General features: G+C 31.4%; 1 protein-coding gene across 1 annotated transcript; it reads right to left on the reverse strand.

The window, feature by feature from the left end:
- Positions 1-6,450: 6,450 nt before the first annotated feature.
- LOC127721965 (glycine, alanine and asparagine-rich protein-like) lies at positions 6,451-7,808 on the reverse strand. The gene is made up of 2 exons (XM_052228811.1): positions 7,728-7,808; positions 6,451-6,841 (listed from the first exon to the last, which is right to left on the reverse strand). Exons 1-2 carry the CDS (start codon positions 7,789-7,791, stop codon positions 6,564-6,566), a joined length of 342 nt encoding a protein of 113 aa, XP_052084771.1. The 5' UTR covers positions 7,792-7,808; the 3' UTR covers positions 6,451-6,563.
- Between the last annotated feature and the right edge of the window lie 7,693 nt (positions 7,809-15,501).

Raw genomic sequence — 15,501 nt, forward strand, 5'->3', positions numbered from 1 at the left:
GCAATTCCCTTTGTAGTTTATCCTTGATGATTTAATAAAACAAATGATACATGTTTTAGCACTTTCTTAAAGCTTAGTACAATGAGCATGGTGTTAACATTTGAATTCATACACATTTATGTCTCTCAATGATTCTAGAGAATGCATATTTTATAGGTTAGACTGAATATTGTTAATTGCTTACGGTTAATCAGTAATATCAAATTCGTAATGCATTCCACTAGCTACATATAACAGTAAGACATGCTTGGTAGAACAGCGAAAGGGTTCAATATAGTTGACAAGGATTCAAAAGGAAATGTACTTATTCCTTTCCCAAATATTATATACAATCACGAATAAAAAAGAAACACATCACATAAAACTTCAATTAATACACTGATATAAACAACTAAAGTTAAGCCCTTTAGAAGTATCAAACAACTGTCAATAAAGAATGAATCATTCCATTTGAAATGAAGCGTTCAGGTTTTATTTGTATTCAAAATGTTGAAGATTAAAAAAAACTGTTATGCAAAAAATGTCTGTTGAGAGAAGAGATAAACAACGGTGTTCGTTTTTGACTTAAACATGTTGCTAAGTACTAAAAAAAATATTTTGGTGCGTAAAAGTAAATGTCGCTTCCCGCTGAATCGAAAAATCTACCCGTTTAGGTTGAAAAGACTCACCCTCGGTCTTATTCCTTTGTTATATCATAAACAACAACAATTCCATCCCGTGATAGCAATTGAGTTAATGCAAATCTCAATTTCGATGTAGACATATCATAAGCATTAGAACCAACGTGTAATACTATATTTCGGGAATACAAGTTTACTCTTCAAAAAAACTGCAGGAACTCAGATTTAGTTTAAACACATTATATGTGATATGTGATATATTGCAATTCAATTAACTATTCAACTAAACATATTTATTAAATTGTTACTTCCATTATGTCTACAGTAAAATATGACATTATCAATTGCAAGTAGTGTGATGAGGTATACTCAACCAGCTGTGTCCATCTGATTAGGATTCTTAAGTATTCTAACGATCTACTTCAAAACTTTTAATCATACCATTACAATTTTGCAGTTATATTAAAACGATTTCTATAATAGTTAACCCGTATTGACCGTATTATTATTGTATTCATTTTTAAATACACAAGAATCTTCAGCAGATTATTGTATTCAAAACAGGATGCTTTCGCTTACAAATACAATATTTTTTCATAAAGTGCACCAATCATAAAATATACGAAGAAATAAATACAGATGGTAAATCATATGTATACCGAAGAAAAAAAAAAAACCAACCAATTTTTGTTAATTCCATGTGCTAGATCTGCACAAGGAATACTACCAAATGAGAGCATCATATTTTAAAATACTTATAAAATATTACTTCTAAGATCATGGGAACCACATGAATATCATTCATAATTGATATAGGTTCGCAATTTTCAATGTCCCGAAACTGTTACAACAACTAAGATAAAATAAAGGTTCATTCTCCCGTAAGCCTTTTACTTGAAAGAGAGAGAGAAATACATGTTTTATAGTTTGCGCGGAGCTGTAATAATACGGATATTGATAAACTGATGGGATGTGTTTAAATTGATTTGAGTATTTAACAGCATGTGCAGATTTCCGAAACTTCAGAGCTGTTTATAATGGGTTTTTGTTATACATAAAGGCATAATTAGTCGCTGAAACGGAAAAGGTTAAATGTTAATCAAGGTTTAGGGGTATATTAAAAAATAAACTTAGTCCGAAAAAAGCCGAAACAGACAAGTTGATAAAATGAAAAGTTATTCCATAAACGTCGATGTGTTATAAAGTCATTTAAATAAGGCAAAATTTAAAATTCAAATTCAAAATGTGTTAGGTTTACTATGTAATTTTTTCCATTTGTCCTGAATGGTTATCGGTTATATTTCATGCATGTTCAGGGTTATATATGATTTATGCACGTAACCTGATATTAGCGGGGATCGTTGATGTACTATAATTCCGTAATTAGAAATAAACAATAAAATGAGATAAAGCTACATGTATATGGAAGGTAGCATAATATTTCCGACAACTTGTATGTCTACGTATTATAACATGTCTTTTTCTATATTAGCCATGTAATTACCCCGAGATTCCAAAATAAGCCAAAGGCGCAAGCCGAGTTCTCATATTGGCCGGGGGATGATACCAGGGCAGATTTAGGAAAGGACGAGGAAGATACTCGTACTGTAACAATCAAGCAAAATGACATCGAAGTTTGTTAATGAAATCTTACTCAAAATATCACAATCGGCAATACATTTTAAATTAATTAACATATAAACTAAATTACACAAAACATGGTTCGTTTTCGCCATCAATTGAGCAAGTAATGCCATTCTAAATCATCCATCAATTTCATATTTCACATACATTATTTGATAATAGTTTCAAGTCATAAGTCTTAGGGTGATGATAAAAGAACTTGCGCATATCGCACATAACGTGAACTCATGCTAACTCGGCATAGTCATGGATTATGCAGAAGGTTGTATTCCTAATCATGCACTGGCCATATTTGAGATTTTTTCACACAGTAAACCCATTATTTCATTTCAACAATTTATCCAATAAGAAAAATCTGATCTTTTTCAATTAGCAAATGCAATAGATTCAAACAAACTTAATTTGTCACATGATTGTTTAAGTGTTGGTATTTTTCTATATTTCACTATAAGATTTTTTGGTTCGGTATGTAGTATTTTCTTTGACAGAATAAACTATATAAAAATAAGGAGATGTGGTATGATAAAAAAAAGTTTAACAAAAATACTGAACTCTAAGGCAAATTCAAAATGAGAAAATCTATAACAACAGACAAAATCAAACGCTATTAATCAACGGAACAAGTGAACAACAACTGCCATATTCCTGACTTGGTACAGGCAATTTCCGAAGAAAATGGTGGATTAAACCTGGTTTTATAACTAGCTAAACCGCCCACTTGTATGACAGTTGCGTTATATTGACAAAATGTGGGTTAGCAACCCAGACAGACATAGAAGGTTAATGTGACAATAATTGGGATCCAGCAGTCAAAACTGTGTAAATATACATCACAGACGTACAACAAAACTGACTTAAAAACACACCAAAAACAGTTGTAGTAAATAGTAATATTTCAATATATGTGGCAAGACCAAAATTTTGCACGCCGGACGCACGCCTCGTCTTGATTGCCAATAAGACAAATATCCAGCAATAATCAAATAAAGTTGATGCAAGCAATTATAGGCAAACATACAGCTTTCAACAATGAGAAAAGCACATATCGTATAGTCGGCCATAAAGGCCCTACATGTACATGACAAAATATAAAACAAGTCAATTAAAAAACTAACGGCATAATTTTTTACAAACCAATTAACGAAAAACAAAGATGCTAGACATGAGCCAATGACAACCACTGAACTACACGCTATTGGCTTGGGACTATGTTGATGTTACCCTCAATTTGTCCGTGCAAATATTTGACAGTATATCTATGTTGATTTAACCCACAATTCTTCCATGCATATATTTGATTTTAACCACATCTCCTCCATTCATATATTTTATTTTACCCACAATTCTTCCTTGCATATATTTGAAATAATCGACATCTTACCAAGGACGTTATTGAGATAATAGTTAGTGGTAAACTTTGCGTGCACTAATCCTCTATAGCGAAGAACCTCAACAAAAGCACTGTTCATGTACATGTTTTATGGGTTTTCACAGGATCAAATCAATGCAGCTTATCCTTTTTATATACAAAAAATATAAAAACATTGAAATACAGCCAAATGTAAGGACGTGTGGCTAGGAACATAACCGTACAAAAACGTTACACAATAACTTGAGTGCATGCAATAGGATGCCGAAAAAACAATAGATCTGTTGTATTATTACAAAGATTCTAGACTTTAAACAGGTCGTCTACATTTTACTTTAACAAGTGTTAAGTAAAGTTCTGAAGGACATCATCAATCTGTATACGTACATAAAGGTATAAAACATGAGCGTCAGTGAAAAGACAGTAATTGTCGAAATGCGCATTATTACAATGAAATGGGCACTGCTAAAGTCATTGTGTACATAAACTTGATGTTATAAGCCATGGGCCAGTCAATTTACATTCCCAAACAAATTTGACAATGTCAGGCGAATTCAAACTTTTAATATCTAAAGTAGATATTTGCTTTTTCTCGTGTTCGAACACGTATTTTTATCGTAAAATAACAGAATCAAACATTGTTATACAAGTATGGCAAAATTTTTTTCAATTCAGTACACACTGTAGTCATTTCCAAAAGTTTTCTAATTTCAACATGCTTAACTTAAAGTAACAATGCGACAGCTGTGTGCAATATCAAGTTCAAACAATGATTTGGTGTATTTATCAATATTGAGCCTAATTTCAATGGAAGTAAAGAAAGGCGAAAGATACCAAATGAACATTCAAACTCATCAGTTGAAATTGGAAGGAATACATTACTGGGTAATGTTGTCCCTTAATGCACAATTTTACATAAACATATAAAATGTGCGATATTGTATCAAATAGTCTTCAAAAACAAAGTGATTAACATTTCAATTGTATGGATAAGTGAAAATAATTTAAACTCAGTTAAATGTGTGTTTTTTTTAGACTCATTGGTGTACAAATTCCTGAAAGTGTCAATGACCTCTGGAATAGATCGTGCTATATGAAGGAATTCAGGAGGAGGGGGGGTACATTTTAATTGGCGTTTACTCTTTTGAAGATGTGAATAAATCTCATAACTAAGCATCCTGTTTTATCAACAAGATTTGAAAATACCAAACTGAAAATTGTAAACAGACATATGATCATAGATGTTTTGTCGCTAGGTTTCCGTCTCATTGTCGTTTATACAACATCTTTTTTATATACATCGACAGAAAAGACCATTAGACAAAACCAGACTGTAACAAATGAAAAACGACAAATTTGAGATTTCCAAAAAAGATTAGCTAAACCTTTACAAATTAATGTGTCATTTCTTTCAGTTTTTATTAATTAATTGTAAGTTTGATGGCAGATTTTTTATAGTTTCTGTGAAATTTTTGGACAACTTGTTTACAATACGGGATGATTTACAGTTTGATATAGTGTATATATATATAAATATATACTTTTTACATCATGTCATCCAAAACATACTAGAGTCAATATACCATATAACCTAGCTAAACGTATATGTACTATCTTTTCAAATCCAGAATTAAGGAATAGAAGATTAAATGAATTAAGATACATGCTCTTGGACCGAAAATATCCGAAGATAATAATTGATGACGGAATAACTAGAGCCAAATCTTTTAGCTTACAGGAATTACAGAAAACTAAATCACATTCAAAAGAAAACGTTTTATCGTACATTTCTACTCACAACCCCAGAAATAATGAAGCTTTCAACACTATACATAACAATTTACCATTTTTACAGAGCGACCAGAGGATGTTGAAATTATTTAATTCACACAAAGTAATTAAAAGCAAACGGCAACCGAAATCATTAAAAAAATTGTTGCCCCGCGCAACATTCAAAACTGAAAATAGTCAACCAAAGGTACAAAAATGTGGACGACCAAACTGTGAATCTTGTTTATACTTATCCGAAGGAACAGAATTCGTTTTTAAATCAGGACACATTTTTAAAATCAAGAACAGTTTTACATGTGTATCGGAAAATCTTCTATACATCATCACTTGCAGTGGTTGTCAAGAAAATTATATTGGACAAACCGGCAATACCATTAGAAAACGAATGACAGTACGTAGACAGCAAAATCGAGTCCCGAGCACAAGAAAAATCCCACTTAGCAAACATATTGATAGATGCGCTGGATCAAATCGTCCAAATTTCTCCATTTTTCCATTTTATCAGTGTTCAGATAATACAACGGAACCAATGAAAATTAATAAAGAAAATTATTTTATTAAGAAATACCGTCCTAAATTAAATAGATGAAATGAGAATCTGTAAGGCATTTCTTTATAATTATGTACTTCCACTTTCGTTTTAAGTACCTACGTTGTGCTATATTATTACGTTCAGGACTAAATAATAATGTCGCTAATAGACGTTACCCCTGACGACGTCGCCAGCAACCATATCCTTGAAGATCTGTTAAACAGTGAAACCGGTAGGATACTATGGAGAACATGTTTGAACAATTTGTTGTTGTAATAGACAAAATGTGAATATTCATATTGAATATAAAAATTTGGTGCATTTTCAGCCTTATTTTTTTCTCTTTTTTTTTCTTATATTTGAAGACGATATATTAACCTTTAAATGTCTTTTTGTTAATTGGTGTTGTCAGGTTTCAGTCTTATTGGTGTATATCAAAAACTCCAATTTTCAATTAAACATGCTAGAGCATTAAACAATAAAACACATGCGAACAAAGTTTAATCTTTATTTTTGTGACATAAAAAATAAATAAATCATAAGGAAAATTAGAACAATTTTATCAAATGTTCATTTTTAAATAGTCCGGAACTCGGTCAGTTATGTTTTAGCGTTTTCCACCATGTCCGCCATTCCCACCATCCCAACGACCACCATTTCCTCCTCTCCCTCCATACCGACCGCTTCCTCCGTTCCAACCATCCCAACGACCACCGTTTCCTCCTCTCCTTCTATACCAACCGCTTCCTCCATTCCCACCATTCCATGTACCACCATTTCCACCTGTCCCATCATTTCCACCATTTCCTCCATTCCCACCATTCCAAGTACCACCGTTTCCACCATTTCCAGGTCTGGAGTTCCAATCAGGTTTTGGTTTTGGTCCTTGAAAATAAAATGCATGATAATGTATTTAAGTAATGAGTCAAAAGAAATCAATTCGTAGGAAATTAGAATTGTTAATTAAATTACAATATATATGCTAGTGATGTCAAGTATTTATATGAAGCAAAATTCTTACAAAACCTTCTCAAAGACAAAAGGAATTCTTTGATTTACGTTCAGATATAGTGGTGAAGTCCTGAAAAAAAATCTTGCATTTCAAGGAGTTGTTCTATAAAATTTATTCCGAGTTAACTTTACTGACATTAAGGATACTACTGATAATAGTAGGTCATATCTTGAAATATTTTTAAAAATAAACACAGAGGGACGACTTCAAACTGAATCTATGACAAAATTCAATTCAGTTACTTATTTCAAATGTCCATCTATAAGTAGTAACATATATTAATCTCAATCGTGAGAAAAAATTTTGATATCTCAATTGGTGCTTTATGTACGTGCATGTTAAAAAATACTAACTATATTATTATCATTATGGTACTGTGAAAGCTTTTGCATAATTCCTAGAGGCTTCTACAAAACTGATATGTTATAGCCATAAAAAGAGCTTTTAAAAAGATAATTAATGTACATAGACTTTAGTTTGAAACGCGCAAGGCTACATCAAAAAAGTATTACAAAAACATCGAAATCCAAAGCAAATTCAAAACGGGGAAGTCCATAACAACTACCAAAATCAAACGCTATCAATCATCGCAATAAGTCAAAAAGTTAAATTCAAACGTCGTTTTATCTCATCAACTCCAAATCTGTACATATAATAATGTTAAATATAAGCTCCTCAATATAATAAAATAAATATGAGATACGACTTCTAAAATAATTTGAACCTCATTTAAGATACTAATTGATATGATTTACTTACGCCTATACCAAGTTCCAGAAACTGATACAACCAGACATACGACTAAGATGATAGAAAGCTTCATTTTCTTCAATTTTCTACCTTTAGAGAGGAGTACAGATGTTTTATAGTCTTGATGAGGACATACAAACACGGATATAAGTAAGACAACGGGATGTGTTTTGATTTATATGAATAGTTTATGTCTATCATAGCAAGATTTCCGATACTTGAGCACAATGATTGTTTTGTAGGTTGTACAATAAGAAGAAATGATTGGTAAATGGGTACAAGCTTTTATTATATTTTATTACGTATAAGGAAAAAAGTAAAATAAACAGAATAGGAAGTTCATAATTGGCAAGGATTCGTGGTGTCTTATAGCTTTATATAATTGCAAACCTCTACAAAAACAATCTGAACATATATACCAGGCTTACATTTTGTACGTCAGACGCGACTTTAGTAAATTTGATTTAATAAAGATTTCGAGTTACGTTTTTTTCAATTTTTCTCACAACCATTTCAGACAAGATGTCATAAAAAAATAAGGCACTATCTCAAATAAAAGAAATTATAAAACAAAATATTATCGATAAGTTTTATTTTGCTAACTTATTTTATTGTTTTACGATAGACAATTATGACAATAGTAAAAAAAAAAAAAAATAAATGAATGTGGTTATTACGACATAGGATGTTGTTTTAACTATATATAAATGTTGTAATTGTAATGCTTAAATAATAGAATTGTTTACCATTTAAATACTCTGCTGGTGGACTATCAGTCCCCGAGGGTATCACCAGCCCAGTAGTCAGTCCTTCAGTACTAACATGATTTATAACAAACCTTTATAAAATAGTCCGTTAATAAATTTTGAAATTATTAGAAACTAAAGGTTTCAACTCCCGCAGGCAAAGTTAACTTTAGATGGATTTGGCTATTTTTATGTCCTTTTCTGGTAATATAGCTCTTCAACTGTTTCGGTTCTGATAAATCCTTGGCTTTCAAATATTCGGCTTTGAGCGTTCTTGATGAAGGTAGATCCAGAAAAGCGCCTCGGACGCATGTGATGTATAAGTGTTGTTTTCATTTTTTATTAGATAAGTAACTGTATTAATGAATTAATATGTCATTATAGATTTTTACGTTGAAAATCTTCTCAAAGATAACATAATTTTAATTTTGTTTGCGAGAAGCGCGTTTCAACTGAAATCAGTGGCGCTGATTCAAATAAGTTAGAATGCAAAATATGTTTTTTTAATTTTATTAATTTAATCCTCTGAACATTTAAAGGTTCACATTTTGTATTTTGTGTACCTTAACTACTCAGAGTCGGTCAAATATAGTTTCATTCTTGCTTCTAGAAAGTGTTACAAAATTTAAGTAAAATTCAATGTTTGACTAGGTAATAATCGTAAACGTGTGTGGCAAGGCATAGCGAAAAAGGAATAAATTTTTCACTAAGTGTAAACTATTCTTTGGATTATTAAGATACATAAGGTGTGTTTGATGGTCATTTCAATTTGCTTTTCCTCTTTCTACACTCCATTTCCACAGAACATCAGTTAGAAATAGTGTTCGTATTTAATTAAAGACTTTTGAAACATCGCTTGTAAAATGTTTGCTGCAACTTACATAAATATAAAAATAAGAAGATGTGGTATGATTGCCAATGAGACAACTCTCCACAAGAGACCAAAAGACACAGAAATTAACAACTATAGGACAAAGCCTTTTTTCGAAAGTAAATATGCTATATGACTATTTACAAATGACACTGTCAGAGAACAAATTTAGTGAATATCTTTATAGACCACCAAAAAAATTTTCAGAAAAAATATTAATAATTCGTTTAAAGTCTTTAATTAAACGTGAATTTTTGGTTGAGTTTTTGTTTTCATTTTATCCGTCTGTCTGCCCGTCGGTCAGTTGAAAATTTAAAGACTATTCGTTCTATTCAGATATACAATGATATCTTCTTTAAATTTAATTTCCACGTTAGGCTTGGTAAACGCTTTAAAATTAGTCAATAAAAAATGGGGTCACCGACCTCGAATACGATTTAATACGTCATCTTTTTCATAAAATTTGAAATCGGGACTTGTTGATATCAACAGTGTTATATTTCATAAGAAGTCTTGTGAAATGATTTTTATTGATGTGCATTCGTCTGTTATTCGTCGTTCAAATACTGAAGATGAAAGTTTGTTAACCGATACATTAAAATTGTGCTCCAGATACCTGAAAATTTGGTCGCCATTTCACAAGCGTTCTAATTGAAAAAAAACCCGGAATTTAAGTAAAAAAAAGCACATTGTGTTTTCAAAGATCGTTTATTTATCTATATAGATTTTACATGTTTGTGTCGTTGGCTTACTGTAATGTTGGCGTTAATTCGAAATTTATTATTTTATACGTGTAGAAATGTAGGCGCCATACACTTACAATACTTCTGTAGTTTATTTCTGTCCGCACTTTACACACTGGTGCCATGTGATCGTTCACTACAAGTGTATGTAGCATGTTTCTGTCCTCACTTTACAACCTTGTACCATGTGATCGTTCACTACAAGTGTATGTAACATATTTCTGTCCACACTTTTACTCACTGGTACCATTTGATCGTTCACTACAAGTGCATGTAGCATGTTTCATTGGTTTTCAAATGGCAAATGCAATAGATTCAAACAAGCTTAATTTGTGACATAATTATTTAAGTGTTAGTATTTTTCTGTATTTTACTATGGGATTTTTGGTTCGGTATGTAGTATTTTCTTTGACTGTATAAACAATATATAAATAAGGAGATGTGGTATGATAAAAAAAGTATAACAAAAATACTGAACTCCAAGGCAAATTCAAAAAGAGAAAATATATAACAACAGAAAAAATCAAACGCAATCAATCAACGGAACAAGTGAACAACAACTCTGCCATATTCCTGACTTGGTACAGGCAATTTCCGAAGAAAATGGTGAATTAAACCTGGTTTTATAACTAGCTAAACCGCCCACTTGTATGACAGTTGCGTTATATTGGCAAAATGTGGGTTAGCAACTCAGACAGACATAGAAGGTTAATGTGAGAATAATTGGGATCCAGCAGTCAAAACTGTGTAAATATACATCACAAACGTACAACACAACTGACTTAAAAAGACGCCATAAAAAAGTTGTAGTAAATAGTAATATTTCTATATATGTGGCAAGACCAAAAGTTTGCACGCCAGACGCGCGCCTCGTCAAGATTGAATCAGTTCATCTACTTTATACTGTAATACGTGTAAGTAAAGTTCTGAAGGACATCATCAATCTGTATACGTACATAAAGGTATAAAACATGAGCGTCAGTGAAAAGACAGTAATTGTCGAAATGCACATTATTACAATGAAATGGGCACTGCTAATGTCATCGTGTACATAAACGTGATGTGATAAGCCATGGGCCAGTCAATTTACATTCCCAAACAGATTTGCCAATGTCAGGCGAAGTCAAACTTTTAATATTTAAAGTAGATATTTGCTTTTCGTCGAGTTCGAACACGTATTTTTATCGTAAAATAACAGATTTAAACATTGTTGTACACGTATGGCTAAATTGTATTCAATTCAGTTCACAATGCAGCCATTTCCAAAAGTTTTCCAATTTCAACATGTTTAACTTAAAGTAACAATGCGACAGCTGTGTGCAATATCAGGTTCAAACAATGATTTGGTGTATTTATCAATATTGAGCCAAATTTCATTAGAAATAAAGCTTTGTTTTAAAAGAGAGGCGAAAAACAGCAAATGAACATTCAAACTCATAAGTCGAAATAGGAAGAAATACATTACTGGATAATGTTGGCCTTTAATGCAAAATTTTATAAATAGTGCGATATTGTATCAAAATAGTCTTCACTAACAAAGTAGAGCGGTGAGTAACATTTCGATTGTATGAATAAGTGAAAATAATTCAAACTCAGTTGAATGTGTGTTTTTTAGACTCATTGGCATACAAGTTCCTGAAAGTCTATGAATAGACCGTGCTACGTGAAGGAATTCAGTGTTACATTTTAATTGGCGTTTACTCTTTCGAAGATTTGAATAAATCTCATAACTAAGCATCCTGTTTTATCAACAAGATTTGAAAATACCAAACAGAAAAGTGTAAACAGACATATGATCATACATGTTTTGTCACTAGGTTTTCATCTCATTGATGTACATACCACATCTTTTGTATATCAACAGAAAAGACCAGTAGACTAAACCAGACTGTAACAAATGAAAAACGACAAATTTGAGATTTCGAAAAAGATTAGCTAAACCTTAACAAATTATTTTGTCATTTCTTTCAGTTTTTATTGGTTAATTGTAAGTTGATGGCAGACGTTTTTTAGTTTCTGTGAAATTTGTGGACAATTTTTTTACAATAAGGGTAGATTTACAGTTTGAAGTAGTGTATACATATATATATAAATATAAACAAGTCTACATTGAAAACAACGTTCACACCTATGCTTGCGTTGGATAAAAACCACAATTTTTATACGTGTGCATGCAAAACAAATTTCTTGATAGAGGAGTCTAAATACAGCACAAACAAAATTTTCCAAAAGACCAAAAAGTAAAAAAGTATATTTTAACAAAACGCATTTGACTAACAGGTCGAACAACAGATGTTCTTAAACCCTGCTGACTGCCAATGGCGATTGCCAAATAAACGGATCACAAGATGTTACAAAATGGATCTTTTAAAATTATTAATTAATACCAAACAGAAAACAATAAACTTGCGGAAAAGATGGTATACCGCAAACAAAAGGTGCAAAAATTAGTACACCATATCCGGATTTCGACAATTAATGTCTTTTCAGTGATAATAGGGATCAAAACGGTATTTGGAAGGCCATATATTTCCCTCAATTTAGGATAGACTCTTGGATTTTGAAGAATCGAAATATTACAAATAGGATGAACGGATCATATAAACCCGAAGGAAAATATAATACAAGCCCAAACGAAAAAATATAAACAAGTCTAAATTGAAAACAACGTTCAAACCTATGATTGCGTTGGATAAAAACCGCAATTTTTATACGTGTGCATGCAAAACAAATTTCTTGGTAGAGGAGTCTAAATACAGCAAAAACAACATTTTCCAAAAGACCAAAAAAGTGAGAAAGTATATTTTAACAAAACGCATTTGACTAACAGGTCGAACAACAGATGTTATATATAAATATATATAAGTCTAAATTGAAAACAACGTTCAAACCTATATATATATATATATATATATATATATATATATATATATATGCGGTTTGTTAAAATATACTTTTTCACTTTTGGTCTGTAGGAAAATGTTGTTTGTGCTGTATTTAACCCCTGTAGCAAGAAATTTGTTATAAAAATTGCGGTTTCTATCCAACGCAATCATAGGTTTGAACATTGTTTTCAATTCAGACTTGTTTATATATATTTATATTGTTGAAGACGCTATATTAACCTTTAAATGTATTTTTGTTCATTGGTGTTGTCAGGTTTTGTCTTATTGGTATATATCTCTAACTCTAATTTTCAATAAAACATGTTAGAGCATTAAACAATAAAAACACATGCGAACAAAGTTTAATCTATATTTTTGTGACAGAAGAATTTTGTCACATGTTCATATCGGACCTCGGTAAGTTATATTTTAGCGTTTTCCACCATGTCTGCCATTCCCACCATTCCAACGACCACCGTTTCCACCTCTCCCATAATTCCAACCGTTTCCACCATTTCCACCTTTCCAATTACCACCATTTCCACCACTCCCATAATTCCAACCGTTTCCTCCATTCCCCTCCTCCAAGTACCACCATTTCCACCTGTCCCACCATTTCCTCCATTCCCCCCATTCCAAGTACCACCGTTTCCACCATTTCCAGGTCTAGTGTTTCAAGTAGGTTGAGGTTTTGGTCCTTGAAAATAAAACGCATGACAATGTATTTAGGTGATGAGTCCAAAGTAATTGATTTTTCGGAAATTAAAATTGTTATATAATTACAATAAATATGCTAGCTGTATCAAGTATTTATATGAAGCAACATTCTTACAAAACCTTCTCAAAGACAAAAGGAATTTTTTAATTTACGTTCAGATATAGTGGTGAAGTCCTGAAAAAAATAAACAGCATTTAAAGGAGTTGTTCCATAAAATCTATTCCGAGTTAACTTTACTGACATTAAGGATACTACTGATAATAGTAGGTCATATCTTGAAATATTTTTAGAAATAAACACAGAGGGATGACTTCAAACTGAATCTATGACAAAATTGAATTCAGTTTCTTACTTCAATCTTTTAGTAGTAACATATCTTAGTCCCAATCGTGCGAAATTTTTATATCTCAATTAGTGCTTTGCGCACGTGCATGTGAAACAATACGAACTATATTATTATCATTATCGTACTGGGAAAGCTTTTGCAACATTCGGAGAGGTTTCTTCAACACTGATCATTTAGAGTCATAAAGAAAGCTTTCAAAAATTAATAAGATATGAGTACATCTTATCACAAGAAATACCATTTAATCTGAAAAAGCTACATTGTGACGATGTCATCATATGTATCGTGCCGTCTTCAAAGTTGATTTCAAACATCGTTATATCTCATCAACACCAAAATATAATCATATTCATTAACAGATTTTATCGACAAAAAGTAAAATTGTTTATGTTATATTTTTTGTATTTTAAGCTTTTGATACATCGGAATTCAAAATAGTACGCTTAATTGGCAAATAAATAAGAATAAGAATAATATAAACTGCATTTAGAATAAAACACATGAAGAAATAAATACTGATGGCTATATATTAATTAAATCGAAATGCCATCTACCAGATCTGTTCATGGAATATTTTGAAATAAAAACTCCTCAGTATAATGAAATACATAAGAAATAGGACTTCTGAAATCATGTGAACAACATAAATAATAATTGATATGCGTACGCCTATTCCAAGTTCTAGAAACTGATACAACCAGACAGACCGCCGATAAGATGATAGAAAGCTTCATTTTCTTCTAAATTTCTACCTTGAGAGAGGGGTATAGATGTTTTATAGTCTTGATGTGGACATACAAACACGGATATAAGTAAGGCAACGGGATGTGTTTCAATTGATATGAATAGTTTACGTCAGTCATGTGCAGATGTCCGATACTTGAGCACACAATGATTGTTTTGTAGGTTGTAAAATAAGACGAAATGATCGCTGAATGGGTACAAGTTTTTATTATACTTTGTTATGTATGAGGAAAAAGTAAAATAAACAGTAAAGGAAATTCATAATTGTCAAGGATTCGGAGTGACTTATAGCTTTATTATACTTGAAAATCTATACAGGAAACAAACTCAATATAACTACCTGGCTTAACATTTTGTACGTCAGACTCGCCTTTAGTAAAATAAAGAGTTGCTTTTTTTTTCACTTTTTCTCACAACCATTTCAGATGTCATAATTAAATAAGGCATTATCAAATAAAACAAGTTATAGCAAAATCTTATCGATAACTTTTATTATGTTAACTTTTTTTATTATTTTACGGTAGACAATTAGGACAGTAGTGAAAAAAAATTTATGTGGTTAATGCGATATAGGATGGTGTGTTAACGATATATAAATCAGGTATTTATAATGCTTAAATAAGGAATTGTTTGCCATTTAAATACACATGTTAATAAATAAGTTATTATATAAAAGTCATAAGAAACTTCAAATTTAAAAAAAAAGTTCCAGAAACTGATACAACCAGAC

The sequence above is a fragment of the Mytilus californianus genome, unplaced genomic scaffold, assembly GCF_021869535.1.
Source record: "Mytilus californianus isolate M0D057914Y unplaced genomic scaffold, xbMytCali1.0.p SCAF_12, whole genome shotgun sequence".
Lineage (NCBI taxonomy): Eukaryota > Metazoa > Mollusca > Bivalvia > Mytilida > Mytilidae > Mytilus > Mytilus californianus.

Excerpts from the sequence above, each read along its gene's own strand:
- LOC127721965 (XM_052228811.1), bottom strand. The coding sequence starts at position 7,791 with ATGAAGCTTTCTATCATCTTAGTCGTATGTCTGGTTGTATCAGTTTCT. Across the intron at positions 6,842-7,727 it reads TTCTGGAACTTGGTATAGGC|GACCAAAACCAAAACCTGAT; the intron begins GTAAGTAAATCA and ends TTTATTTTCAAG.